We start from the raw sequence: 27,891 nt of genomic DNA on the forward strand, positions 1-27,891 counted from the left end.
TGAGAGCAATGGGTGACTAGCCTGGTGGCCAGAGGGGGAATCAGGCTGCTGACGGGGGGCTTCTTTGTTACAGGTTTGAACTAAGTTCCCTCCCGCTCCTGGGGGGGGTCTGTCCCAGATAAGTCTTCAGCCACCCTTTCCAAGGTCTCAGGCCTTCGCACAAAGCACACCCGGCCGGCTTCATGCTCTACTAGGCCTGTTGAGACTCAGGAGTGCAGAGGAAAGGGGACTTCCCCAAGGTCGCACAGGAGGGGCGGCCGGCCGTGGACACCCAGCCCAGGGGGCCGCAGGGCGCCTCAGTATACCCCTCTATCGGCTCCAAGTTCCACGAACCCACACAGCGCTCCGCGTGTGCTGGCTTCTGTGACTCAGGGCAGACCCGGGAGGTCACGGGGCTGCACCACAGGCTCGCAGAGCGACTGACTGGCGGGGCGAGGTGGTGGCGCGGCGGCCTCGGAGCCTTGCAGGGGAAGCGGGGCGCGAGAGGCGAGCCTCAGTGTGCGCGTGGGTGCGTAGGGGGCGGAGGGGTTAAGTCTCCCACTTTTCCTCTCCGCGCCGGGTCCCAGGGGCCTCCGGATCTCGGGGGACGCCAGAGGGAGGCCTCAGGAGAGGCTTGGGGCGGCGGAACGGATCAATGCCGCGCGCCACCTCCTCCGTGGCCCGCCCGTGGCCCCCGCAACTGCAGAGCAACACCCGGGGGCGGGGCGGGGCGGGGCGGGGCGAAGGGGGCGGGGCTTGCAGGGGACAGGGTGGGGGTGCGAGCGAGGAGGGTGCGAGCAGGCACTCCCGGCGCGGGGGGCAACCACGGCGCTCAGGTAAGGGCGCGACGAAGGGCGCGCGTCTACGGGCGGGTGTCTGCGCTCCACGCTTAGCCCGTCCAGGTGGGGGCTCCTGCCTCCTCGGCTGCTGCGGTCCCCGCCCAGCTCCTTGGTCCTGGCGGCAGTCATCCCCCGGCCGTCCGAGTCCCTCTTAAGACCCCCCGCTCACAGCGTCATCCTCCCTGCCTGGCTGCTAGCTGGCTCGGGTTCGGGGCAGCGCCCCGGGCCTGACCTGAGCCGTGGTGCCAGGGCCACGGGGCCCCAGCCAGCAGGAGAGACTGCCAGGAGGAGGTGACGCCGGCTGGTTAGGGCGGAAGGGCCCGACTTGGGATTCCAGGAGGTGGCCTTTTCGCATGGGAGCGGCATGGCAAATGCCTGGCGGCCGGAACAGGAGCTCGGGTCTGGGAAACTCCAGCGACTGAGTGTGTGCCTGGGCAGGGAGAGGAAGGGAAGCTGGGACATACGCGACAGCAGGGTGGGGTGCTTGTCTAGGACAAGAGGCTTGGAGCCATGGAGGGGCCGAGGAAGAGTGCAGCGGGGAGAGGCGAGCATGAGACTGAGGGATCAGGTGTGACAGTTCAGCGCCCCCTCCTTTTGGGCAGTGCGTCTCTCTACTCTCCCCCACTGGGCACCGGATAACGAAAGGGCTTCCACGGCAGCCCATGAAAAAGCCTCCACAGCAAGCAGAACTTCCCTGCCTGTTCAGACCAGGAAATACCAGAGTGAGTGAGTGTCATGACAAGGTGTGTCAGGGGCCTGAGGAGCCAGGCCCGGGAGAGAACAGGGGAGACCCCAGTGACCCTGCCCAGGAGGGACCCAGCGTGGACAGAGGCCAGGAATGCAGAGGAGAGACCAGGTCTGGCTACTGGTTAGAGCGCCACAGGGGCAGCCGCTGACTCACCTGGGCACGCCGTGACTGGCCAGTTCTGTCCTCACCCTGCCCCACCCCACTCCACCCCACCCCGTGGTGAGTGTCAGGGCTGCCCGGGGACAGCTATGAGGCAGGGCCCTGCCAGGATCTTGCTCTGTGCCTCAGGTGAGTTGCCCACCCTCTCTAAGCCGTCTAGCTAGGTGAACCTGGTGGGCTGGAGCCAGAAGTCTGGGTCTGAGCCCTGCACAAGTTCTACAGATAGGGTCTCTGGACCTTGCCATTGTTCCTGGGCCTCAGTTTCCCCGTCTGTACATTGGGCACAGCCTGCCACTAAGGAACCTTTGAACTGGAGGGAGGGAGAGGGTGAGGAAGCTATGCCCTTGACTGGAAGGGGGAAGGTTAGGGATGGGACAGGGGTTGGGGAGGGGGGTACTCCTGCAGGATCCTCCTCATATTAAAGTTCAGTACCTCCTCCTCCTGCTCTGCAAACGTGCACACTCATGCACATTCACGCTGCCTCACCTCTGCACTTACACTCTCCTCATCACTTCCAGGATGAAGCCCCAGACTCCCTAGTCTGGGAGCTGTGCCCGTCAGGGTCACCTAATCAGAATCCCAGCTTCCACTGCAGCCTTCCCCCAACCCACTGCCTCACCAGCCATGCTTACCCTCTGCCCATTCCTCTGGGTGGTGTGACTCAGTTTCCCAGGGTTATAGATCCCTTTGGGGCCACAGATGTGGAAGACTCTCAGATTAACAGCTGCCAGCTTGAGTCTGGAGGACTCACCCCAGTGGTCGTAGGCTGCTTTGTGGGATGGGGAGTCTAAAGACCAGATCCCCACACCCAGAGAAGCCCCCTTCCACCTGTTTGTCCTTTTGAGGGGAGACTTAAGTAGTTTGAAAAGCTGTGATCTGCTTTGGCTGGGCGCAGTGGCTCAAGCCTGTAATCCCAGCACTTTGGGAGGCCAAGATGGGATGATCACTTGAGGCTAGGAGTTCGAGACCAGCCTCGTCAATGTAGTGAGATCCCATCTCTAAAAAAAAAAAAAAAAAAAGAATAGAAAGAAATACAAATAAAAAGAAAAAAATGCTGTGATCTGGTTGAACCCCCATTTCGTAGAGGGGTGGCTGAAGTACAGAGAGGAGTAAGGCTGTGGATAAGTTGAGGCATGTCCAGGGCTGAGCAGCCAGGTGAAGGCTGCACCTGGGGGAGCAGCTGAGACTGGGCAGTGGGGATGAGGGACAGGAAGCCTGAGGAGGAGAGGTTATCTCCAGGGTCAGAGAGCTCCTTGCCCAGGTATGGTGCTGGCTGGGGTCATGGTGCTGACCCCCCGGAGAGTGTAGGGATGTTGGTGTTCAAGTCTTCCTAGCAGCAAGTTATTTACTGCAGTATCTTTTCAACTTGCACTGATCTGGTTCCTAGTCTGCATCTCCCATCCTAGCCTCACCCTTTCTTCCACCTCCCCAACCAGCCTTGGATATCCTCACCTCTTAGCTTTGACCCCAGCTGACTGCCAGCTGACAGTGGAAAGGTCACCCCCAAAGGGCCTTTTCATTCCAGCAGTTTTGGGAGACATGCGTGAGAGTTAGGTGGGCCTGGCTGCACCCCTATTCCCTTGGCTGGGCTTTCCTGGTCTGCCTGAGCTGACCTAGAGCCCCCTGTGTCCTGGGGGCCTGGGTCTGCCTCAGGGGCCCACAGAGGGAGAAGAAGCTGCTGCACAGAAGCTGCAGCTGGGTGTCCGGTGGCTTCCCCTTCCTGCCTCTCCCTCTGCAGCCTCACCCTCCCGAAGCAGCAGTAGCAGGAAAGGTGGGGCAGGAATGCCTGGCCCGGGCCTTTGGCCAGAGCTCTGAGGGACTCGCTCCACTCCATTCCAGAGCCAATTCCCTGGGAGTTGTAGGCTCTGCCAGGGGCCTGGGATGCCCCCATGGCACTCTCGGGGCGGGGTGGAGAGGGGAGGGCTGAGACCCCTTCCCACTCACCCTGTTGGGTCTGCCTGTGTCACCTGCCCATCACTGGCTGCCCTGATTATGTCCCCTGCCCCACACAGGTTGGCTAACTCCAAAGCCTCAGCGTGTCAGAGACAAGGAGAGAGACAGTCTGCGGGTCTTGGGCTAAAAGACCCTCTAACTCTCGCCCCAGATACCTGATCAGGTCATTTGGGCAGATGAACATTGCCAAGTGAGGGTACCAGGGTCTGGTGGGGGAAGGCTTTGTTGGAGTAGAGGCTGTAGTCTGGCTATGGGGGTGAGTTTGAGCCCAGGCCTCTCTTCGCCCCTCCCTTTAGGCAGGACACCGCATTTCCAGGTGATTCCTGCCTGATTGGAAGGTCCCTCACTCTAGGGCAGGAAATCTCAAGGCTCAAGCCCACCTGCTCACCCCAAGGGCCCCCACCCATCCAGCAGGCACCCCTTCAGGGTGGATGGTTGTGATCAGTGATCCCTCTGTCTGGTTAGGGGACCATGGAGGGTCCAGGCTCCCATCCACATTGAACTCTCTCTCACTGCCCAGCACCATCTCCTCTGCAACTGTCTGTCATACGTTTATTTCCCCAAATGTGACTTTGGATCCCATCATTACCTTGCTCTAAAGTCCTCCATGGCTGTCCATGGCTGACTGAGGCACAGTGAAGCTGTGGTCCTTTGGGGTGCTGCTTGGTGGGCCACCCTCAGAGGCTGGGCCCTCACACCCACGAGCCTTTACTCTCAGGGTTCCCCCACTTGCCTGCTGGGTCCTGTCTTCCTTTTCGTTTCTTGCCCATCCTTCATGGCTGTAGCAGGAGGCCTCCAGACTCCCCTACACCTCCAAAACTCTCCTTGCTTACACAGCCCGGTTGGGTGACAGGGAGAACCGAACCATGGGCTAGAGGACAAGGCTGGGATCCTCTGACAGCATGGCCCTGTTTATAGAGACTGCAGAATCCCTGAAGGGAGACTTGATGGAAAGGAAGCTAAGAACAGGGCACCATTAATACTATCCTGGGCACTTGGGATCCATGGTGGGTATTTGAGCAGAGGAATGAGCAGGCCAAACTGGGCTTAAAGAACATCTACCCTTTGGGGAAGAAAGGGTTGCTTCCCTTGGCAGCTCTGAGCTCTCTCTCTCCTTCAAGGACCCCTCAGCTGGGCCCAGGCAGGGAGCAGAACAGAGGAACTCCCCTTTGAGGCGATCTGGGCTCACTGCTCAGTTCTGATGTGGGTGGTCATGGACCTTGCTTCTGGGCACCCTGCCTGAGAGGATGGGCACTGGCCTTGCTCCTGTCTGTGCTATCTAGCTGTAACCTGTGCCTTACCTAGGAGGCCCTGAGTCCAGCACCTGGCCATGTGCAACCCTGAGGAGGCAGCTCTGCTGCGGCTGGAGGAGGTCTTCTCAGCCACCCTCGCCCGTGTCAACAGCCTTGTCCTCCAGCCCCTGCTCCCAGCCGGTGAGTCTAGGCTTTCTAGTGGGGAGGGAAGGGCACCGAGGAATGATCCCAGGGACAGGAGTCCTACCTTGTTGGACTCGCTGAGCCACAGCTTTCTCAACCTCAGATAGGAGTGGTGACACCTGGTATCAGCATCTTCTGATGCAGGTGGTGCGATCTTGGCTCACTGCAACCTCCGCCTCCCAGGTTCAAGCGATTCTTGTGCCTCAGCCTTCTGAGTGGCTGGGATTACAGGTGCCTGCCACCACGCCTGGCTAATTTTCATATTTTTAGTAGAGATGAGGGTTTTACCGTGTTGGCCAGGCTGGTCTCAAAGTCTTGACCTCAAGTGATCCACCCGCCTCAGCCTCTCAAAGTGCTGGGATTATAGGCATGAGCCACTGCGCCAGGTCCGACTGCTCCTTTCTTAAAGGAACGCTGAGGGGCCAGGCCATGAACCTACCTGTAGCCCAGACCAGGCTGTGCAAAGAGATGGAATTCCTCCTTTCCCAGGGTAAAAGACTGGAAACTGCCCTTTGCTTGAATTTTCATCTTGCTCCCACCTAGGGCACCTGATGGTGCCGGGAGGGGAGCAAGACTGACTGGAACAGGGTGCCTAGGTTTTACTTCCAGTTTAATTCTCACCTGTGAGGCCTCGGACAGGTGCCTCTGTGCATCTGTGAAATGGCAGAGGACTGTGTGACCCTGTGGACTCCACATTCTGGATCTGAGGAGTTCAGGATGAGGAAGCCCAGAGCCAGGGGGAAATTCGTGTATGTACTTAGTTCCCTGAGGCTGTCAGAGTTGTCCCTGTTTAGTGAGGAGGTGGGTGTGTACTCCTGTTTCCTCCTCGAGGATGCTGCCCACTGCTCCAGCCTGCCCTTCCCCTGCTCAGCTCTAGGGTTCACCAATTCTGTCCTGCGGATCCCAGGGATGCAGACCCTGCTGCAGCTCCAGGGCTGGCCGGTGCTGGTGGCCCTCGTGTGAACACCCGGGGCCCCTGCATGTTCCCTGGGAGATGGAGCCCACGTCCTCCACTCACAGTGTGACTGTGCTCCTTCCCCAGCCCCAGAGCCCTTGGATCCCTGGGGCAGAGAGTGCCTGAGGCTCTTGCAACAGCTGCACAAGAGCTCCCAGAAACTCTGGGAGGTGACGGAGGAAAGTCTGCACTCACTGCAGGAGAGGCTGCGTCACCCGGACTGCACCGGTCTGGAGTCCCTGCTGCTGCTGCGAGGTGCTGACCGTGTACTGCAGGCCCACATAGAGTAAGACCACTGGAGGTGGGGCTGGGGCTCAGTCCTGGTGTCAGAGTGACACCTGGCATTAAGGTTCACCTGGGGTTGGGGCTCACATGGGTCAAGGTTCAGGCAAAGGTTTGGGCTCAGTCCATGGTTGGTGCTCATCTGGGGTCAGCCTCACCTGGGCTTGGGTGTTCGCCTGACAGCAGGCTCGGACACTCCAGACCTGAGGCTTGGGGCCTCCCAGGGAAGAGAGACTGTATGTTAGAATAGTCTTGTTGGCCCAGGAGTTGAGGTCTCCAGTGCCCAGAGCCAGGCCACTGTCTGGGCCCTCAGGGCTGCAGCTGATTAGTGGGTGGGATCTGGGGATCCCAGGGACCAGGGGCTTAGGTCTGGGGCTGAGGACTGGGTTTGCAGGGTGTCCTCTGTGCTGCCTGCAGGTACATCGAGTCCTACACAAGCTGCATGGTGGTGCAGGCCTTCCAGAAGGCAGCAAAGAGGAGAAGGTGAGCACAGGGCTGGTGCACTGGCCCCTGACAGGGTGGGAGTGCCTGAGTGAGGGTGGGATTGGGGAAGCCCCCTCCCCAGAGCAGCAGGTGTCACAGCCCACAACTCATCCTGGAGGACTCCTGGCTCTACAAATCTGCACTGATCCACACTGGAAGAGAAAGAGGGAAGGCCCAGTGAGGCCAGGAGCAGAATCCAGACCCACTCTAGCTGGGCTGGCCTTGGGGCGGGGAAGGAGGGGAATCCCTTCAGGGTGGATGGTTGTGATCAGCAATCCCTTCCCACTCTGAGATATTGCTCCTAAACCTGTGAGGGTAACTCAGGTACCGTGCTGATCTGATAGGGTAGAGGTTTTGGGCCTGGGGCTGGCCCTGGGATCTGGGGGGATTAGCTGGGGCAGGGAGGTGGCGGTGTGGGTGCAGGAATGGAGGAAGGGGTGAAGGTGGTGTGTGGCCCTCTCTACACGCAGCGAGTACTGGCGGGGCCAGCGGAAGGCGCTGCGGCAGCTGCTGTCAGGTGTGAGCTCAGAGGGCTCGGTGGGCGCATCGCTGGGCCAGGCCCTCCACCAGCCACTCGCCCATCACGTCCAACAGTACGTGATCCTCCTGCTGAGCCTCGGGGACACCATTGGGGAGGTGGGTACCAGGGGCAGCAGCATGTGGGGAAGCCGAGGGAAGGGAGGGATAGGGCCCAGACTCAGGGGGCTCAGCCTATACTCAGGAACCCTAGTACAAGAAGGACTCAGCCATGCCGGGGGGTTGGAGATGGTTGAGGGAGTCACAGGCCTGTCCTGGGGTTTTCAGGGGACATGGGGGACATGGTCCAGCCCTGAGGAGGGGGTCCGAAGACATGGTTCTGTCGTAGGGAATCTTAGTGGGTGACAGCACTGCCCTTCCCTGCGGTGTCTGAGGCACGTGGCCTTGCCCTGGTAGAGCCAGCAGAGACTCAGAGAGCAGGGGTACCATCACGTCCTGGGAATGAGGACACGTGGGCCCAGGGCCAAGCTGGGGAAGCACCTTCATATTCCACCCCCTGCCCCACCAGCAGAAGAGGAGCTGTCAGGGAGAAAAGGGCAAAGTCTGGCCTAGATTCAGGCCTCCCTACCAGCCGGGACCAGGACTGGGCTAGGTAAGATTCCAATAAGCTCTCCTCTCACTGGCTGCCCTGTCCCCCTTCAGCGTCACCCAACCCGGGAGCTGGTGGTGAACGCAGTCACCCTCTTTGGGAACCTGCAGTCCTTCATGAAGCAAGCGTTGGACCAGGCTGCAGCCACACAGGCTCTCTGGCACACCCTGAGAGGCCGACCGAGGGTGAGTCGGGGGCCTGAGGGGCAGTTAGGGAGGGGGTTCCACATTGGGCATGGAGCTGTTGGGGGGCTTGAGCTGCTTGCTGTATTCTCTGGGCCTCAGTTTCCCTATATGGAAGGGGGAGTGATGGCTGAAGCAGGTGGCCGTAAGGTCCCTCTGTCCAGCCATTCTTATCTGTCTGCTGAGCACGTCCTGGGCCAGGCCCTGACCTGGCCTAGGGAAGAGGCAATCAGCAGAACCGGTCCTCTCCCCTGGGGATGTCACTGATCACACCCTTGCGTCACTGCCCACCATGGCATGGACTGCCCCTGCAGGGAGGAGAATCCCCTGTGCCCTGAGGTTTGGACCTGGTGTGGAGAATTAGGAGACTAGGTAGAGGAACAAGAATTGCGGAAGGGAGGCAGGGGTGGCCGAGTACTGGGAGAGGACTGATAGGGGCATGGCTGGGGCCACGGCACAGAGGTGTGGGAGGGGACACTGAAGCTTCAAGAGAGCCAGGAATGTATAATCAGTGCATTTCTGCCCATCACTGACCCAGGGTCCACTCCAGGTCTACTGGAGGGGGCCTCTGGGAGGTGTCTGGGGTACAGGGGGAGGTGGCAGAGTGGCTGGCAGCTTGCAGGACAGAGGTGCCTAAGCCTTGTACTGTCCTCTTTGCCCCACCAGGATGTGCTCTGCACCCCTGATCACAGACTCCTTCAGGACAGCCAGGACGTACCCGTGACGGTCGCACCGTTGCGGGCTGAGCGTGTGCTGCTCTTTGATGATGCCCTTGTCCTGCTGCAGGTTGGGGTGGGGCTGACCCAAGGTCTTGGGGCCACAGTAGGGTTCTGGGGTCTGGCTGGAAAAGGAGCAGTAAAGGGGCATGCTGCTGGGACTGAGAAAGTGGGCTTGGAGGGATGGTCAGGGACAGAAAGGCATTGTATTGGGGAGGGGCGGTCCACTGGAGCTCTCCCCAGAGGAGCATGGGCTGAGGGGAAAGGCTGTCCAAGGCTTGTCCCGGCTTCAGCCCTTCCCAGCTGGTGTCCTTGGTTACATGTCTTCACCTTCGTTTTCCCATCTGGAATGTGGGGGTCATTGCGAGTGAGTTTGTTCTACAGTAGACACCAGGCAACTCTTAGTTCCCGTTATACTCAAATGAGAGAGGAACCCTAGACAGAAAGTCATGGGTGACTGAGGGGTGACTAAGGAGGGCTGGATGAGAAGGCTTCTAGAGAAAAGTACCCTACAGGAGCAGCGCCTGGGCTTTCAGCATTGTGGAAGTCAGAAGGGAGTCAGGCCTGAGGCTGGGAATTGTTACATGGCCAGTCACCAACTGTGGTTCATCCCCCCTGAAATCACGTTGTCCTGGTGAGGTCCACAGCACTGTCTTCTCCACCCCTTAGAAGGTTGGCCTGGAGCCCCCTTGCAGACAGGTGGCCAGGGCCTGGCAGGAAGCTGCTGCCCAGCCTAGACGTGCGTCCCCTGAAGCCTGATTTTGGGGTTGGTTCTGATTTAGTTTGAATTCCCCTCCACTCCCAACTTCACACTCCACTCCAGGTACACTGATGAGCTACTGTCCCTTCCCTGTGCTAGCCCTCTCCCGCCGCTGGACCTTTGCACATGCTGTTGTGTCCGGTGGGCCATCTCTTGTCCATGGCCTGCGGCTGGCAAGCTCCTCCTCACCCCTCAGGCCTGGGCCTCCCACCTCCTCCCCGTTCTGGTATGGAGCAGTGATTGGCCTGGCTGGGCCGGGCAGGAAGTTGCTACACAAAATCTTCCCACAGGAAGGGGCTTTTTTTCTGGCTCTCAGAGCAGGATGGCATTCCAGGTAGAAGGAACAGCATGAGCAAAGGTTCACAGTGAGGAGAGGTTGGGGCAAGCTCATGAAGGTGTGATTGTGGAGTGGCCGTGATGGCGTAGTGGTCTGTGAGGTCTTAAATGTTAGGCTCCGCACTGTATCAGCCCCCAGGCAGTAGGAGCCATAGAGAGGTTTCCAGCAGGGGTTGACCAGGTCCCAGCTTCATTTCCAGACCACTCTTGTGGCCACAGGGGGCTAGAGGCTGGTTCTGAGTTCCTGGCCAAGCCCTGGGGTAGAAAGGACCTGGAGGAGCTGTCCCTGAGGTGGGGAACAAGCCAGAGGGGAGAGGGACTCAGTCCCGGACATGCTGGGTGGAATAGCCTCGGTGGCCACGCAAAGTTGAGCTTGGGGCAAGCCTTGGCCAGAGGGTAGGTGAGCATCTGGCCTGGGCTCTGGATGACGCCTGTGTCCATCCTCTTCCAGGGCCACAACGTCCACACCTTTGATCTGAAGCTGGTGTGGGTGGATCCTGGGCAGGACGGGTGAGCAACCCCCTCGGCTGACACCCCAGGCCTTCTTCCCTTTACCCCCATGACACCTGCCCACACCCTGGGACTCTGGCTTGGGCCCCTCCACCCTCCTAGACAGAGCTGGGGCCTACTCGTCACCTCTGTCTAGGTGCACGTTTCACCTCCTCACGCCCGAAGAAGAGTTCTCCTTTTGTGCCAAGGACTCCCAGGGCCAGGTGAGTGTGGGTGAGTGTGGGTGAGTGTGAGTGTGGGTGAGTGTGAGTGAGTGTGGGTGAGGGTGGGTGAGGGTGAGTGTGGGTGAGTGTGGGTGAGTGTGAGTGAGTGTGGGTGAGGGTGAGTGAGGGTGGGTGAGGGTGGGTGAGGGTGAGTGTGGGTGAGTGTGGGTGAGTGTGGGTGAGTGTGAGTGAGTGTGGGTGAGGGTGGGTGAGGGTGGGTGAGGGTGAGGGTGGGTGAGGGTGGGTGAGGGTGAGGGTGGGTGAGGGTGGGTGAGGGTGGGTATGGGTGAGGGTGGGTGAGGGTGGGTGAGGGTGAGGGTGGGTGAGGGTGGGTGAGTGTGGGTGAGGGTGGGTGAGTGTGGGTGAGGGTGAGTGTGGGTGAGTGTGGGTGAGTGTGGGTGAGTGAGTGAGGGTGAGTGTGGGTGAGTGTGGGTGAGTGTGAGTGAGTGTGGGTGAGTGTGGGTGAGTGTGGGTGAGCTGCGGGAGCGGGGTCAGAGGACAGGGTAGGAAGAGGGCAGAAGTATGCAACCCTGCAGGGCCCCACAGGAGTGCCGGTGAGTGTCTGGCAGGCCTCTGGGGACCTGGTCAGAGTAAATCGGGGTCAGGCATTAGAATGCCAAAAAGAACAGGGTATTTTTCTTTCTAAAGACGGAATTGGGTCTTGTGTTGATCCCTGCCCTGAGGTCTTGTTTGGCCCCTCTGGGCAGGCCCTGAAGCTGCAGAGGAGGATCTCAGGTTGGGTGGAGGGCCCCAGAGAGTAGCAAGAAGCAGTGGAAGGGTCCCCAAGGTGACAAAACGGCATAGGGGGTGGAGGGTGGAGGGGGTGGTACCTGGAGCTACCCCAGAAGGCTTCCTGGAGGGAAAGCCTCCAGCAGCAGTGATCCCCTTCCCCATGTCCCCCCTCCCACCAGGCAGTCTGGCAGTGGAAGGTGACCCAGGCTATTCACCAGGCCCTGCGTGGGAAGAAGGACTTCCCTGTGCTGGGGGCTGGCCTGGAGCCCTCCCAGCCTCCCGCCTGCCGCTGCGCAGAATATACCTTCCAGGCAGAGGGCCGGCTCTGCCAGGCCACCTACGAGGGCGAGTGGTGCAGGGGCCGGCCCCATGGCAAGTGAGTGGCTGGAGCTCTGGGTGGCAAGGTGGGACTCCTTGGGGGTCTGGGGGGCAGAGAGCAGCACACAAACCTAATTGTCTCAGGACATGTACCAGGAGCGGTTACTCTCTGTGGACAGTCAATTCTCAGAGTCCCTCTTAAGTCCTCTTGGACTGGGCCTGGCCCAGAGACAGTCTGTGCCAAATAAAGTCTTGATGGTGACGCTAGAGGACAAGGGGCAGCAACCACGCGCTGGCCTTAGAGCCTGCAGGTGCCATTCCATTCTTAGGAGGGTGGGAGAATAATTCTCGCATCTGTACCTCATTGTCTGGCGGTGGTGAAATGGCTTGCACAAATTCTATCTCCGTTGGTCCTCATAAAGACGCTCTGTATGGAGTGCTTTTACCCATTTCATAGGTACAGACACTGAGGCCTAGTGATGGGCATGACCTGCCCAAGGTCTCAGGGCAAGTGATAGGGTGAGCCGGCCTCAATCACAGGTCTGTGTGACCCCACAGACGGGCAAGACTTTATAGACCATGTGGCCCCACCCCATGCCACAGCTGGGAAAACAGACCCAGAGAGCAGAAGGGACTCACAAGGCTACACTCTCAAGCACCTCCGCTAGTTTCTAATACCCTGTCTCCTTTCAGAAAGGGCTCGATAAGACTTATGAACAAAAGGACAGAAAAAACACAGAAGTGGGGAGGAGGATGGTAGAAACCCCACTGACTAGCATTAAACTTGAGCTTGATGCTTAGCTCTGAGCTTCCTGTTGGTCAAGGGAAAAAGGGAACCTAGATGTCTCCAGGGCTTTCCCTATGGGATGTGGTGAGTGTGCCCCATGAGGCTGCTGGTACAGTTGGGCCAGGAGTAGAAAAGGGCTAAAGGGGCTTTCTGCAGGGGATGTTTGGAGCTCAGACAAGAGGGCTGGGTGGGTGCAGGGAGCCCAGTCCAAGGGAAGAGGAAGGGAGGGCATCTGAGAAAGTAGGTGGCCGAGGTTGCTGAGGGGTGGGTGGGCCTGAGGCTCGTGAACCTCCACTGTGTTCCAGGGGAACTCTGAAATGGCCGGATGGGCGGAATCATGTGGGGAATTTCTGCCAGGGCCTGGAGCATGGGTAAGGCTGGCTGGGGCTACTGCTGGGAGGTGTGCGGTGGGCTGGGGAGTGCTTTCCTCCCCTGCTGTGGTCGCCAACCCGGCCCCATCCTGAATTCCCAAACCTCAAGCAGGAACTTAGAGACAATCTGGTCCAGCTCCCCCCACCGTACCAAAGGGAAACCGGGGTCCTGAATAGGGGGCCCGTCTCAGCTCGAGGTCTCGGAGGGAGTGGTACAGGCCAAAAGGTGCTCCAAGGTGCACGGGGCCAGGCTGGAGGGAGGGGTCCTGAGAGTGGCCCTTTGAAGACTAGGAAGGCTGAGGGTCTCTGAGAGTCTCCCCATTGTCCGGAAGGCTCCTTGGGGACAGGGATACTCCTGGGTGGCATGGAGTAGGTGTGATGGGCGTCTCAGGTCAGGGCTGATCCCCACCCCCACAACCATGCTGTCAGCTTCGGCATCCGCCTGCTGCCCCAGGCCTCTGAGGACAAGTTCGACTGTTACAAGTGCCACTGGCGAGAAGGCAGCATGTGTGGCTATGGCATCTGTGAGTAAGTGACCCTGGCTGGGGGGCTCGTGGGCTGGGCCCATCGTCTGGGCCGAGCTCCATGAGGCAGAGTTCGTTGTTGATGGCCCTCCCCAGGTACAGCACCGACGAGGTGTACAAGGGCTACTTCCAGGAGGGTCTGCGGCACGGATTTGGGGTCCTTGAGAGTGGTCCGCAGGCCCCCCAGCCCTTCAGGTACACGGGCCACTGGGAGAGGGGCCAGAGGAGCGGCTATGGCATTGAGGAGGATGGTGACAGGTGAGCACCCTGCAACCACCACTCCCAGGACAGAGGGGTGGACAGGGCCCTCACAGACCAGATTGTTGCAGGACACAGGCTCCTGTGTGTCCCCCACTGTGTCTCTCTTAAGCCCCTCACTTCCCCTCCAGTCCCTTGGTTGCCACGGAGGCTCAGGCTGAGGGAATCTTGGTCACGCTGACTGCAGGGTCACCCCCGCCTCTCACCCCTTCTCATGGTGTTGGAGAGGCATTTCTGACCCCCTGCTCTGTCACGTCTAAAAACTGTAGCCCTTGCTGGCTCTCTGGGCTGTGTGATAAAGCCCTGGATCCTTGGCCTGGCAATCACGGCCTCGTCTGCTTCTCTGACCTCACCCCAGCTGCATCTCCTGTGCACCCCTCCAGCCTTTCTGGACCACTGAAGTCCCCACGTATCCATCATGTGCTCCTACCTCCACGGCTTTGCACACACTCCTATTCCACCTGTCCTTCCTGCCACCTCCACGGAGAAGCCTCCCAGATGCCCTTCCCAGGCTGCCTCCCTCCCTCCTCCACTCTTTGTTCCTCTTGGGGGTCCTGACCTCTCTGGCACTGTGTCTGTTGAGTGGATTCAGGTGATGTCACTGCCCCTTATCTGCACTCCCTGCCGCTCTGTGCCAGCAGAGTGCCCAGGAGGTACATGGGAATGAGTCTGATCCAACTCTGGCCACATTCCTCTCCCTCCAGAGGTGAGCGCTACATTGGCATGTGGCAGGCTGGTCAGCGCCACGGCCCAGGGGTCATGGTCACCCAGGCAGGCGTCTGCTACCAGGGCACCTTCCAGGCGAACAAGACGGTGGTGAGTGGAGTATGTCCTGGGCTATCCCTCTCTTTGCACCCCACTCCCGCTGGGGGCCCTGAGGCTGAGCTGAGGCCTTTCAGGGAGGGATGGGAAAGGGGGCTGTGTTCCTGGGTGCCGGAGGAAGCCAGAACCTCGGCAGGAAGCCAGCTCTACCACCCACTTCCCCTGGCCCTGGCCAATCCCTGCTCTGCCTGACCTTAGTTTCCCCATCAGCAACTCAGGTTAAGAATACTTACCATAGACTCAATGAACTAGCAAGAATGGAGCACTTACTCATGATGATGCATTAGCTGACATTCATAGAGTCCTAACTTGACACCTGGCTCTGGGCTAAGCTCCCACTCTGATCTTGTGGGATCCTCCCAAGAGCCCTGCAGGTTGATGTCATTATTATCCCCAGTGTGTCCCTAGTGAATGACAAATGAGAGGTTCAGAGGGATCAGAGGACCTGCTCCATGTCACCTTCACTGAGTGGCAGAGCTGACACTCACACCCTGGTCTGCTAAGCCTGGCCACCAAGCCTGGGACTCCCACGTTTGCCTCACCCACACCCTTCCAGGTGCCTGGGGAATGTGGGGCTCTGGCCTGATGGCTGTTCTTGTTATTATGGTCTGTTGGTTTGTTTATGCTCTACTTCATTCTAGAAAGGATTGAAGGAGGCCTTTGAGGAAAGAGGAAGACAAGGGGAAGAATAAGTACACAAAATAGATTTGGAAATAAGCTGAACACTAATTGTATCCCTTTTGGCTCTGAGCTTCCTAGCAGCCCATGGGGCAAGGGAGCCTGGTCAGCTCTGCCGTTCCCAGGGCCAGTGACAAGCAGGGAAGCAGGGATGTTTCAGAGAAAGCCCCACATTTCTTGAGCTCCCAAGGGCTTCCTGAAGAAGCCGCTGGGGTGAGGAGCCAGGGCGGAGGGTGTTATTTGGGGAAATCCAGGAATGGGGTCCTTGGGGCTGGTGCTCAGCAGGCCAAAGGCTAGAGTCCCAATTAGGTACAGTCCTGTGGGGCGTGATGAGGCTCAGGGACCCTCTCCCCATGTGTCAGGGCACACCTCCCTTCTTTGGCCATCTCTCTCCATCCCGAGTTTCCTGGCCCTTCCTCACCCACCGCTTCTACCCTCCCTGGCTTCCTCTCCCCAAGGGCCCAGGCATCCTCCTCTCTGAAGACGACTCCCTGTATGAGGGCACCTTCACCAGGGACCTGACCCTCATGGGGAAGGTGAGGGCAACCGAGGCCCCCCTCCACACCCTGCCGAGGCCTTGGTTGGTGTCTGTAATCTCCCCACTTAGACTTAGGGCTGGGGGCAGGTAGGGGAGGGCCTGTCCCACCTCCCTTGGAGCCAAGGAGTGGGCACAGCGACTCCACCCTGCCACAGAGTTGCAATTGATTCTGGAGTGAGGTGAGAGGGGACTAGTGGCCTTGCCTGCTATCCAGAGGGTACTGGTGGTCTCCTGGCTGTGTCCCTCCATACCCTCCTAGTTCAGAATACACACCCTCCACCAGTACCAGTGCCTAGAGCAGCTGTCCCTGGAGGCACTGGCCTTCAGTGTGTGCCTCCCTGAGCTAACTCAGGAAAAGGCAGTGTGTCCCCGCTGGGGTCTTTGGAAACGTAGGGGCTGTTTTGGTTTCATAATGACTGGAGCAAAGGGGTGGAGATTGGGTTGCTGTGAATGGGACAGCCCCATGTGGCAAGACACCGACCTCCTCAGGCGTTGCCTGTCCCTGGGCTTACCCCCACCCCAGCCCCTCCATCTCTTTCCTCTTCCTACCTCAGAGGCGAGCGAGCCCCTGAGATGTGGGCACAGCTGTTGGTGGGGGGCTCTGGCAGGCGTAGAGGATTATGAACCCCTCAGCATGGGCAGCTTGAATGGATGGCGGGAAGTGCATTCATCAGTCTTTAGCCTCTCTGACACTGATGGACAGGCATGTGGCCTGTCATGATTGGCTGGAAGGGTAACTGGGCAGACAGACATCCCTGCTCCTTCTCCTGACTCCCAGGGCAAGGTCACCTTCCCCAATGGCTTCACCCTAGAGGGCTCATTTGGCAGTGGAGCAGGGAGAGGACTGCACACACAGGGTGTGCTGGACACGGCTGCCCTCCCACCGGACCCGAGCAGCACCTGCAAGAGGTGAGTGCCTGGCCCCTCTGGCTCTGGGCCTATCTGGGGATGTGTCTGTGTTTCCACGCCAAAGACTCAGGTCTCCTCAGAGGGGCCTTTTTGCACCCACCTCTTAGCCCTCTAGAGAGTTCAGAGAGCCCAGGGTGTACAATTCCAGTCAGAGACTCTTGGAATCAGGGGCTGTGTGGATATAATGCGGTACACCACAAAACTGGAGAGAAATATTATTTGTAGGCTTTGCTTAGGTCTTGCTTTTTTTTTTTTTTGTCTCGAAAGGATACAATACGGTTTACAAACCAAACATACAGGAAAAAAAAAAATAGAAAATAAGGGCATGTGTTAACCTTAAAAGAAAGGGATAGGTAGACATGTCCTACAGCCTTTACAACTGATCATTAAGCCTGGCTCTGAGTTTCCTGGCAGCCAAGGTAAAGAAGGAAACTTGCTAAGTGGAATCACAGTCATTATCAAGGAGTATTTCAGAGGACGATAGACTTCTTTTCCTGTAGGAACAGAGTTCCTCCTTGGAAAACAGTTACTCTTGTTGCGTCTGTTGAGGAAGACTCAGTATTGCACAGAGGAAGGAATCTGTGTGGGTGGCAGTTCTAATGGGAAGTGGTCCCAGGCAGCATTTCAGATGTGGGAGGGAGTACAGTTGACTACTTGGCTGTCCCTGCATGCTTCTTCTCCCTGACGGCAGGAGCTGGGAGTGGACAGCAATCCCTAGGGGCAGGCCCCAGCCCGGGTGTGGGTGTGGGCTGCGTGTAACCTATGAGCATGACACTGGAGTGCAGGGCTCCATTAGACACGCGCAGCCAGGCCCCAGCCTGTTGGCCAAGGTGGGATCAACCGCAGGAAGGAACCAGCTGTAAGGGAGGGCAGAGGGGGATGTCTTAGAGGGGAATCCCAGACTTTGGGCACTGGTCTCTCTTGAGCCAAGACCCACTCTCTGGCTTGGCCTCCAGATCTGTCCACCTTTCTGTCTCCATCTTTGCAGGATTCCATATGCTTCTGTCTGTCTTCTCGTCGCAGGGTAGATTCTCTCTGTCCCTTTCTCTGCTGCTCTTCCTCCTGGAGCTGTGGAGGTCAGCCCCCACTGCATGGTTCAATCCACCCTTTTTGGGGCTTGATCCTGGGCCAGGCTGGTACCCCCACCCCTCCAAGGGCCTGGGCAGAGTCCTGCCTACCTCAGCTCCATCTCTCCCTGCCCCATCACCCACCCTCCATCCCCATCGCAGGCAGCTGGGCGTGGGTGCCTTTCCCGTGGAAAGCCGCTGGCAGGGAGTCTACAGCCCCTTCCGGGACTTTGTGTGTGCTGGTTGCCCCAGGGACCTGCAGGAGGCCCTGCTGGGCTTCGACGTGCAGAGCTCCAGGGAGCTGCGTAGGTCTCAGGATTACCTGTGTTGTGAGAGGTGAGGCCGGCTGTGTGCGCATGCACAGGTCAGGGTGGGCCGGGGAGGGCTTCCTGGGGGGAGGGGGCTGGGCCCAGGTGTGGGTGAGGGACGCTGTGCGTGGTGCCCAGGACCCACCCCGAGGACAGTGTGGGCCGTATGGAAGACATCCTGGAGGAGCTGCTGCAGCACCGGGAGCCCAAGGCCCTGCAGCCATACCTCAGGAAGGTGAGAGCCCTGCCGGGGTGGCCAAGGGGGTGACATTCTCACTGTCCCTGGTGGGGAAGGGCTCCCATTTTTCATAGCAGGGTGCTGACTGAAGGGGACAGGCCTGTGGGTCCCTTGTCCTTGGAGGACCTGTGTTCCCGCCTATGAGATGGGAGAAGTGTTGGGAGGCTGGTGTGGGCATGCTGTGCTCCAGACCCTGGTGCTTAGTCTCTCTCTGTTGCCTACGCACTGGCCCAGGCTCTGAGCAACTCACTGCACCCCCTGGGAAAGCTGCTCCGGACACTGATGCTGACCTTCCAGGCTACCTACGCAGGTGTCGGGGCCAATAAGCACCTGCAGGAGCTGGCCCAGGAGGAGGTGAAGCAGCATGCCCAGGAACTCTGGGCTGCCTACAGGTGAGCTCTGTGGCAAACGGGACAGCTACTGCCCTGTGACACTAGTGTGCCCTTTCCAGGCATCAGTTCTGCCTTGCATTTGGGAGGAATGCCAAGTGTCTGATTCAACAACGAACCAGAGGCTTGGTCAGTGTGCAGCTGCTGAGCAAAAGGGTTAGAGGGTGGGGAGGTGAGAGCAAAGGCCCAGTTGCAGCCCTCAGCTAGAGTCCAAGACCCAACCAGGCCCTGGGCTGACTCTGACCCCAGGGGCACTCTCACCCCACTGTAGGCTGAGCTTGGCCCTGGACTCGGAACACACCTGCAGTCCCAGGCTGGGCTGTGACCCCATGAAACACTGCAAATAGAAGCCTTAGATACTATAGTTCCTTCTGCTGCTGGATTCTCAGGATAACATCCTGGAGCTCCAGCCTTCTAACTTCTGTGGTTTGAGAGGATGAACCCTGCAGGCCATGTCCACAGTTCTGAGAGGCCACCTGCTCTTGCCTTTGTTGACTGGTGGTGGAGCTCCAGTTCTGTGGGAAGTGGCAGCCACACCATTTCTCTCTCATTGACTCACAGGGGTCTGCTGCGAGTTGCCTTAGAGCACAAGGGCCAGGCCCTGGAGGAGGATGAAGACACAGAGACAAGGTGACTGGCGCAGGTCTCCTTGGGGCCTGCCGAGTCCAGGGAGGCCTCATGCGTCTGCTCCTAGGACCTCCCTTGGGGAAAGAGGTGCTTCTGGGGAAGTGCTGGGCATTCACTCTATTGACCAAGCATTGTGCATTGATCGTTTGTGGATTAGAATGACCCATGACCTCTGTTCTGTGAGGAACCAGGGATGGGGCACTGCTACAATGCATTGAATGCATCTTTGTTCTAAATGTATGATCCCAATCTCATCTTTCGCATGCAGAAGGTGAGTAGCTCCCCGAGGCACCCTCCTCTCCCTGCACACAGATGGGGAAACCGAGGGCTGGCAGGGATGAGCCTGAGGTTATACAGGAGTTAGGTGGGTCATGAAATCTGTCTCCCCCAGTCCCTGGAGCAAACCTTATAATTCGCCTTTAGATTCCAGACCTGAAAGTGTTCCTGATCAGAGAGGCCTTCCTGTCACTGCATTGCAGGAGGCAAGGGAAATGGAGTTAGACATTAGGGAGAACTCCCCGCCCGGAGTCCTAGCACAGCAAACCAGGAGGTGGAACTGAATCAGCCTGGAATGGCTGCTGAGAGCTTGGCTGCAAGTTGCTGGTCCATCTGGGGCCCTGGTTTTGCTTTCAGTCCAATGGGGATCCAACTCCTGCCCCACCTGCCATCTTGGTTGTCAAAGTCAAAGGAGGGAATGAAGTTATGAATTGAATTGGGCAAATGATGAGTGAGAACAGGCTTGGAAAAGGTTTTCTGGGGAGGAGGAGGCTGGAGGCTGGGACACTGTTTGTTGTGGAACTAGGAGCTCTTTGAGAGGAGACTCCAAGTAGTAATCCCAGACCCCACCTTGCTCATCCCAACCTGTTCTGGTCTCTCCATCAGGGACCTCCAGGTGCATGGATTGGTGCTGCCCCTCATGCTGCCCAGCTTCTACTCAGAGCTCTTCACGCTCTACCTGCTGCTTCATGAGCGGGAGGACAGCTTCTACAGCCAGGGCATTGCCAACTTGAGCCTCTTTCCCGATACCCAACTGCTTGAGTTCCTGGATGTGCAGAAGTAAGCCTTCCCTTCCCCCGTGCCGTGTTAGCCAGGACTCAAACTCGACTCAGACTGTCTTCAGCCAAAAGGTGGGGCTGGGGTTGATAGGTGCATGTACCCACCAAGTTCTAAGCTTATGCATTCAGGTGTGGCTGGATCTAGGTGTTCAACTGAATGACAGAGGGAAGCACCTTTCATTTCTCTCTGTTGGTCTTTCTGAGGCTCCCCCTTGTGGTGACAAACACCATAAGCACCAACCACTGAAGGTTCATACCCTCCCAGCTCCACTCCCAGAGTCCCCACAGGAGCTGGCATTGCCTTCCAACAGCTCCCTCAGAGCCCCTGAAGTCCCTCACTGGCTTGGCTTGGGTCTTGAGCCCACCCCTGAATGCCAGCCGTGATTGACCAGGCCTGCCTGAATATCCACTGCTGAGGCTGGGGCAAGATCACCTGCTCTGAGCACTTGGGCTGAGAGTAGGGGAGAGGAGGTCCCTCAAGGGAAACTGAGGACTGCTTTGGGTGCACGTCGGGAGGTGTTTACCACACCCCAGGGCCTCCCTTCCACCCTCAGTCTCCAAAATGTCCTTTCTTTTCAGTGTCCCATCTATCCATTGATGCCACAAGTGACCCCACTGTCCCCAGTAGAGGGCACGGGCACTGTCTCTGCTCCCACATCCAGGTCTCCTTTGTTACACAGGGATGGTGCTTCCCACCCACCCTGCAAATCCCTGTTTCTTCCTCTATCTTGGTGACTGCGTCCTGCATCTGACCAGCCACCAGCCTAGAGACCTGGCTGCCAGTGCTTCCCAAGCGTGCCCCGCCTCCGTCACCACCTCAGTGTCGCTTCCCCACACCAGCCTCCAGCTCTGCTGCATGAGGGCTGCATCCCCCTGCTCACAGCCCTGTGCTGGCTCAGCAGAGCCTCCTGGATGGAGTGCAGTCTCCTCACCCCTCCCTCTCTGCTGGTCACCATGACCTAGCTCGTACAATCCCCTGGGCCGCCCTCACCTCCCTGGAGCTTCCGGAGCTCTGCCTTCTCCAGGAATCCTTCCGTCTTCCCCTTGACCTAGGCTGATCTCCTTCCCCTTTCCAGGACCCAGATCTGCCGGGGGACACAGTGGCATAGGGCATTTGCCCTCTGACCTCAGACTCTGCCCCTTGTCGAGGCAGAGCCTCCTGTCTCACTTTTTCAATTTCAGGCACTTGTGGCCCCTCAAGGACCTCACGCTGACGAGCAATCAGGTGAGAGGGAAGCCAGAGCCCCAAGCCAGGGGCCCCCAGAGGTCCTGCAGGCTTTGAGGAGCCCTTTGCCTCATGATTGCTGGGCGGAGGCTGCAGAGGAGCTGGGAGGGGCAGGGTGGGTAGGGAGGAGACACCGTCATTCTGACCTTCCAGTGTGGTGGAGGAAAGCTGTTGGCCTAAAACCACCAGGCTCAAACACAGGTTCTTACCTGGCTGTGTGACCGTGTGCAAGAGGCTCGTGCACCGTGCCTCAGTTGCCTCATCAGTAAAAGGGAGCCAACACTACAACAACCTCAAAGTTCTTATGTTATTTATTTATTTATTTATTTACTTTTCGAGAAAAAGTCTCACTTTGTCGCCCAGGTTAGAGTGCAGTGGTGCGATCTCAGCTCACTGCAACCTCCGCCTCCCGGGTTCAAGCGATTAACCTGCCTCAGCCTCCCGAGTAGCTGGGATTACAGGCGCCTGCCAAGCGCTCACTACCATGCCCAGCTAATTTTTATATTTTTAGTAGAGATGGGAGTTCGTCATGTTGGCCAGGCTGGTCTCAAACTCCTGACCTCAAGTGATCCGCCTGCCTTGGCCTCCCAAAGTGCTGGGATTACAGGCATGAGCCACCACGCCTGGCCTTTATTTATTTGTCTTTTGAGATGGAGTCTTGCTCTGTTGCCCAGGCTGGAGTGCAGTGGCGCGATCTCGGCTCACTGCAACCTCCGCTTCCCGGGTGGAAGTGATTCTCCTGCCTCAGCCTCCCAAGTAGCTGGGATTACAGGCACGTGCCACCACGCCTGGCTAATTTTTATATTTTTGGTAGAGACAGGATTTCACCATGTTGGCCAGGCTGGTCTCAAACTCCTGACCTCAGGCGATCCACCCACCTTGGCCTCCCGAAGTGGTGGGATTCCAGGTGTGAGCTTGGCCAGAACCACCTCAAAATTGTTGTGAGGGTGAAGTGGGCACATGAGGCAGCTATTCTTAAAATGTGCCTGCCAGGCTGGAAGCATCAGGATCATCTGGGAACCTGTTAGGAAAGCAGATTCTTGGACCCGCCTCAGACCTACGGAGTGAGAAACGCAGGGAGTGGGCCCGGGAACCTGTGTTTCACCAAGCTCTTGGGTTTGAGAACCATCGACATAGGCACTCAGAACTGGGCGGCACCCAGTGGCCAGTGCCTGTTATGATTATTATCTTCTTATCCATTTGGACCCTCCCAACCTCCTGGAGACTATTCACCCCGTTTTATGGTTGCACAAACTGAGGCACCCCGTTTTATGGTTGCTCAAACTGAGGCCCATAGTGGAGCTGTGATTTGCCCTGGGTCACTCAGCCCTAAGGGTGGGGCTGCACTAAAACCAGCAGTGAAGGGAAGGGTGGCCGGGGACTCAGGCCTGGCCCTGGGAAGGAGGGCATGTCAGAGCTGGGGGGCCATGGCCTCATCCACCCCACTCCCTCCACCATGCAGAGGTACTCCCTGGTCAGGGACAAGTGTTTCCTGTCAGCCACCGAGTGCCTGCAGAAGATCATGTGAGTGTGAGCCGTAGTGGGTTGGGGGTCCGGAGGCAGAGTGTGGGGTGCTCCTGGTTGGGACTGAATCAAGGGCCTTGACCTGGAGCCAGCAACCCTGCTGCAGGACCACGGTGGACCCACGGGAGAAGCTGGAGGTGCTGGAGAGGACATACGGGGAAATTGAGGGCACAGTGTCACGGGTGCTGGGCCGGGAGTACAAGCTGCCCATGGACGACCTGCTGCCGCTTCTCATCTACGTGGTGTCACGCGCCCGGTGAGGCAGACAGGAGCTGGGGGTGCAGGGCAGGGGCAGGGGCAGGGGCAGGGGCAGGGTCCCACCCTCCACCACAATATCTTCTGACACCTCTGAACCCCAGGGTTTATGGATGCAGCTTCTCTCAGTACAGTTGGGGAAGCCAAGGCCCAGAAAAGGGAGGGTCCCAGCCAGGGTGCTGGGGTGCTAGAGGCAGAGTGAGGACCACACCCTAGGTGTCCAGCCATCCAGGCCAGGGCTCCTTCCCCAGCTGCCTGTCCACGACAGCCCTCTTCTCCTTGTCTCCCTCGCTCTCTTGGTGGGGCGGTGTTCTCCAGAATTCAGCACCTGGGAGCCGAGATCCATCTGATCCGTGACATGATGGACCCCAACCACACAGGAGGCCTGTATGACTTCTTGCTCACTGCCCTGGAGGTGAGGGACAGGGGCTGTGGACCGAGATGGAAATGCCCTGGCCCCTGAGGCAGACCCTTTTCCCTTCCCAGACATCATAGCACCATCGTGGGAGGGAGCTCAAATTCACAGCTCATGTGTGACTCTGGGAAGGGTCCTCAAAGTGTCCCTGATCCTGCCCTTATTAAAGGAGCCAGGGAGGGGTCCCACAGTGCATCCCAGCCCTGGGGACCCTGGGGCCATGATTGCTCCAGGCTGCATTCCCAAGCACAGTGGGAGAGGAAGGGCCCCATTTTCCTTGCAGACTGGCTGAGGGCTGAGTTAGAGACACGCCTCCTCTGGGTTGGGAGGTGGGTGCACACAGCTGTTGGGCCCTAGATCCTGTGCATGTAGTTGGGATCAGGCAGGTCAACTGGCCTCAGCCTTGCCTCTCTCCCGCCAGTCCTGTTACGAGCACATCCAGAAAGAAGACATGAGGCTGCACCGCTTACCTGGCCACTGGCACTCCAGAGAGCTCTGGTAGCTTGGCCTTTCCTGGACAGACTGCAGAGCTGAGCAGGGCACTGCCGGCCCGTCCCTCATTACCCAAGGCAAGGGGCAGGACAGGCCCTTGGAAGCAGCTCTTGGAGGAGATGAGCATTTTGTTTTGCACAGGAAGATGCTGCTGCTGCCCTGACTGGGATGAGGGTGAGGGGTGATGGGTGTGGCCCTGGACATGGTGGTTTTCCCTTGGCCACTAGCCCATCTCCAATGACCCCTTAATCTGCAGCAGCTCACAGGCTGAGGGTGAGGAGCCCCTGGCTTCTCTTAGCCTGAGCCTTTCTCCCAAGTTCCGGAGCCTCTCTGGGCCTCAGTGCTGCCATCTGTACAATGGTGGAGTGAGTACGCTGTAAAGGACCTTCCATCCATTTTGCTGAATTCCAGGGTCCTTTTCGAAGACTGACTTTAGTCTGCTGGGCTGTACTGACCTCTGGCAGGCTCTAAGCCTCGCTGGGTATGCAGTCAACAGAATAGGCCTGGAGGTCCGTGAACTGCAGTCCATGTACCCATGACGTAAACGGCAGCACTGGAACAAGCTGGGGCGGGGGATGGGTAAACCCTCACTGCCAGCAGGCCCCAAGTGGCTTGTAAATCATTCTCCTGTGACATCTGTAGGCCTGTGTGGGGACAACAGGGGCACATGACATCTGCCTGGGCCCTGACCAATAAACCCTCAGACCCAGGACCCTGCTGTAGTTGGGGAGCAGGAGTACCTTTGGGAGGGGAGGACTTTATTTAAACTAGTGGTTCTAGGGTGGGACCAAGAGAGGCAGGAGCTGGGTCTTGGGGCAGCTTTATTCCTGCTGGGCCTCAGTTTCTCTTCCCCACACAGTTTCTCTTCTGTCACATTGTGCCAGGTGACATGCACGGTCTCCCTCTGCCCTAGCAGGAGATGCATGATGACAGGCAGTGTGATGTGTTCTGAAAGGGTCCAGGGCAAAGCGTAAGGAGAGGGTGGATTTGTGCAGGGTGCAGCTCTGGAGAAGAAGCTGGATCACTCTTGGTCCCATTCCCTAGGCCCTGAGCAAGTCAGGCTCCTGGCTCTGGGTGTGGCTCCCCCAAATGAAGTACTGACTTCAGCCTGTGAGGGGAGGGTTGAGGGAGGCTCTGGAAAGCCCAGCCACACCTGAGTCCCCGGCAGTAGCCTTGGGGCAGAGGGCAGCTGCAGAATCCCAGAGATGATGTGGGCAGTGGGCAGAGAGAGCCTTGGTGCCTCTGTTTGCCACCACCTCCCCAGGAAGGAGGGACAGCATTTCTCTGGCTGGTTCTACTAAGTGTGCCAGCCCAAATGCAGGGCACGGGCTCTGGTTCTGCCAAGAGCCTGCAACACTCCCAGGAAGGGGGTGGAACTGAGGAAGAGCGAGGATATGCAGGGTGCACAGGCACTCATGCTTACCGGGACTGGGGCAGCTCACTAGGATTCTATCCTTTTCAATCGGCATCAGCTAGCTCTTGTCCCCTGACAAGTGAGGACAGCCTGACCCTGGCCTCAAATGCAGCCATCCCTGAGTTCATGCGATGCTGACGGGACCCCAGCACACTTCCCTGCCTCCTTTGAGATCTGCGAGCCCTTGCTGCAGTTCAGATTCAACAAGGCCCTCTGCCCACCCTCTCACTAGGCCTCACTCAACACCAGTGGAACTGGAGCCTCTGGCTGGGCACAGTGGCTCACTTTGGGAGGCTGAGACAGGAAGACTGCCAGAACCTGAGGGTTCAAGACCAGCCTAGGCAACATAGTGAGACCCTGTCTCTACAAATATAAAATAAAATAATTAGCTGGGTGTGTTGGTGTGTGCCTGTGGTCCCAGCTACTCGGGAGGCTGAGGTGGGAAGATCCCTGAGCCTGGAAGGTTGAGGTTGCAGTGAGTGGAGATTGCACCACTACACTCAATCCTGGGTGACAAAATGAAACCCTGCCTCAAAAATAAAAATAAAAATAAAAATAAAATAAATAAATAAAAAAGAGCATCTGGACAGAGCCTTGGGGGCTGCAATATTTTAAAGGGGTCCTGGAAGAGTCCAAGGGCAGACAGGGCTATATCAGACCCTTACAACAAAACCCACAGAGCAGGCAGGCAGGCAGGAGTCCTTCCTGTAGATGAGCCTGGCCACTGCAGTGAGTGCTTCATGTACAGAAGACCCGCCCAGTCCACATTCCAGGGGTGACCTCTCCCAGCTGCTGCAGGAGTCCCTGTCTGCCCAGAGAGCACGCTGGTGCCTGGTCTCTGGATGGCAGGGTTGGCCAGCAGGGACCCTAGCACCTCAGTGATCTCAGTGATGTTCAGAGCAGCCTGGCAGGGCCCAGCTCCAGTCCCTCCACCATTCCAATTCCCACCTCCTTCCCGGGATGAGGATTTGCTCTTCAGCCGTGATCTTGAGGAAGTGGTAAGATTCTTCCTAATCAATCCCAAATGGCACTTCACAATCACCTGGGACAGAGTGGCGAGAGGCCCAGGAAGACACGGCCCATTCACGGACTCAGGCAGTTTCCTCTCCTGTAAGGGCTGAGTCCCAGGCCCTCCCAGAGGGACGGCTGACCACTGGGGCCCAGCAGGGGACAGGGGCTGCCCTCTTATGGCCGCCTGGGAAAGGATAAGGCGAGGGTCTGGGTTAAAGTCAGTGTGAGGGATAGAATTAGGGATTAGGGTTGAAGTCAGGGTCAGTATCAAGTTAGATTTAGGGACTGGAGTGAGAGTAAGGGTCAAGGTCAAGCTCAGATCGGGTCAGGGCTTTTCTGGTTGGCTTTGTCAAGGGTTGTACAGACACATACTCTGGTATTTACTCTTGCTGCGAGCGAGAACCTGGGATGGGGTCCAGGCTGCCAGGTCTTGGTCTCTCTGGGACCTTGGCCAAGTCCTTTTCCTAACTGGGTCCTGTTTGTTGTCTGTAAGCAAAGAAGCTGCCCAGACACCCTGTTCTGCCATCAGGAGCACCCTCTGCTGCAAAGGGCAGGCAAGAGATGCTGCTTGGGCTCTGGATGCATTGAAGAGGACCCATGTGCAGGCTAAGCACTTTATGGACTTTATCTCAACTTCCTGATGACCAAAGCCCCAGGAATCACAACCCAGGAAACCTAGGCCCTCAGGGGCAAGCAGAAGCACACACTCTGTCCCCAATAAATAGGAGGCTGAGTAGCTATGTTGGACTGGACCCACATGGCCTCACACCAGAGGCTGGGTGACTGCACGACTCCAGCACTACCAGGTGCAGAGCTGGAGCCCAGGTGTTTGGCCACCTGTCCCTGTTCCTTGCCTTCAAGACAGGCAAGTTTCTCCCAAAGTGATCTTCTCATATGCCCCCTGGCTGACGCCTGGCCCCTCACGTCCAAAAGTATTTGGGAAGAGGTAGAAATGAGGGTGTGTGGTCCAGTCGTCAGGGTCAGGTGGAGGATGATAGGTCCAGTGGCTCATTAAATTCAGAGCAGTAGCTATGATCTGTGAAAAGCACACAAGAGAGTGTTTGGTTTGTTTGTTCGTTTGTTTTGGCAGAAGGGTACCAGCAATAATAAGATGAGGCTAAGGGAGGCCTCATCAGTGTCTGGAAAATTAATCATGTTTCATTGCTTTGGTGGGGGCTGTCTTGCCTCCAAAGTCAACAGCTCTCATTTGAGGCTCTCTTGAGAGAATGGGTGTCCAGGAGTTAGACTGAGGGCAGTGGTAATGTTC

The 27,891-nt window shown here is 58.0% G+C and overlaps 1 protein-coding gene across 3 annotated transcripts; it reads left to right on the forward strand.

Annotated features, from left to right (window-relative positions):
- The first annotated feature begins 751 nt into the window (after positions 1–751).
- Positions 752–26,307, forward strand: ALS2CL (ALS2 C-terminal like). Of its 3 annotated transcripts, none has more exons than XM_054481948.1 (26): positions 752–815; positions 4,984–5,111; positions 6,157–6,355; positions 6,769–6,834; positions 7,305–7,470; positions 8,014–8,145; positions 8,809–8,928; positions 10,406–10,464; positions 10,601–10,667; positions 11,579–11,775; positions 12,810–12,875; positions 13,305–13,403; positions 13,496–13,657; positions 14,362–14,473; positions 15,616–15,693; positions 16,474–16,604; positions 17,834–18,007; positions 18,118–18,214; positions 18,452–18,609; positions 19,168–19,236; positions 20,116–20,289; positions 21,471–21,513; positions 22,976–23,037; positions 23,144–23,293; positions 23,611–23,707; positions 24,129–26,307. In XM_054481948.1, the coding sequence occupies exons 2-26, from the start codon at positions 5,009–5,011 to the stop codon at positions 24,207–24,209; spliced, it is 2,862 nt and encodes a 953-aa protein (XP_054337923.1). In that variant the 5' UTR covers positions 752–815; positions 4,984–5,008; the 3' UTR covers positions 24,210–26,307. The 3 variants fall into 3 exon arrangements, with proteins under 3 accessions (XP_054337923.1, XP_054337924.1, XP_054337925.1); XM_054481949.1 differs by lacking the exon at positions 752–815 and adding an exon at positions 1,159–1,544; XM_054481950.1 differs by lacking the exons at positions 752–815; positions 4,984–5,111; positions 6,157–6,355; positions 6,769–6,834 and having other exon boundaries at positions 7,369–7,427.
- The last annotated feature ends 1,584 nt before the right edge of the window (positions 26,308–27,891 follow it).

This window comes from Pongo pygmaeus, chromosome 2 (assembly GCF_028885625.2).
Source record: "Pongo pygmaeus isolate AG05252 chromosome 2, NHGRI_mPonPyg2-v2.0_pri, whole genome shotgun sequence".
Lineage (NCBI taxonomy): Eukaryota > Metazoa > Chordata > Mammalia > Primates > Hominidae > Pongo > Pongo pygmaeus.

Bases quoted from the DNA above. Each gene is read 5' to 3' on its own strand.
- ALS2CL (XM_054481948.1), top strand. From the start codon at position 5,009: ATGTGCAACCCTGAGGAGGCAGCTCTGCTGCGGCTGGAGGAGGTCTTC. The intron at 20,290-21,470 runs GTAAGCCTTCCC...TTTCAATTTCAG, and splicing joins GAGTTCCTGGATGTGCAGAA to GCACTTGTGGCCCCTCAAGG. The intron at 23,294-23,610 runs GTGAGGCAGACA...GGTGTTCTCCAG, and splicing joins TACGTGGTGTCACGCGCCCG to AATTCAGCACCTGGGAGCCG.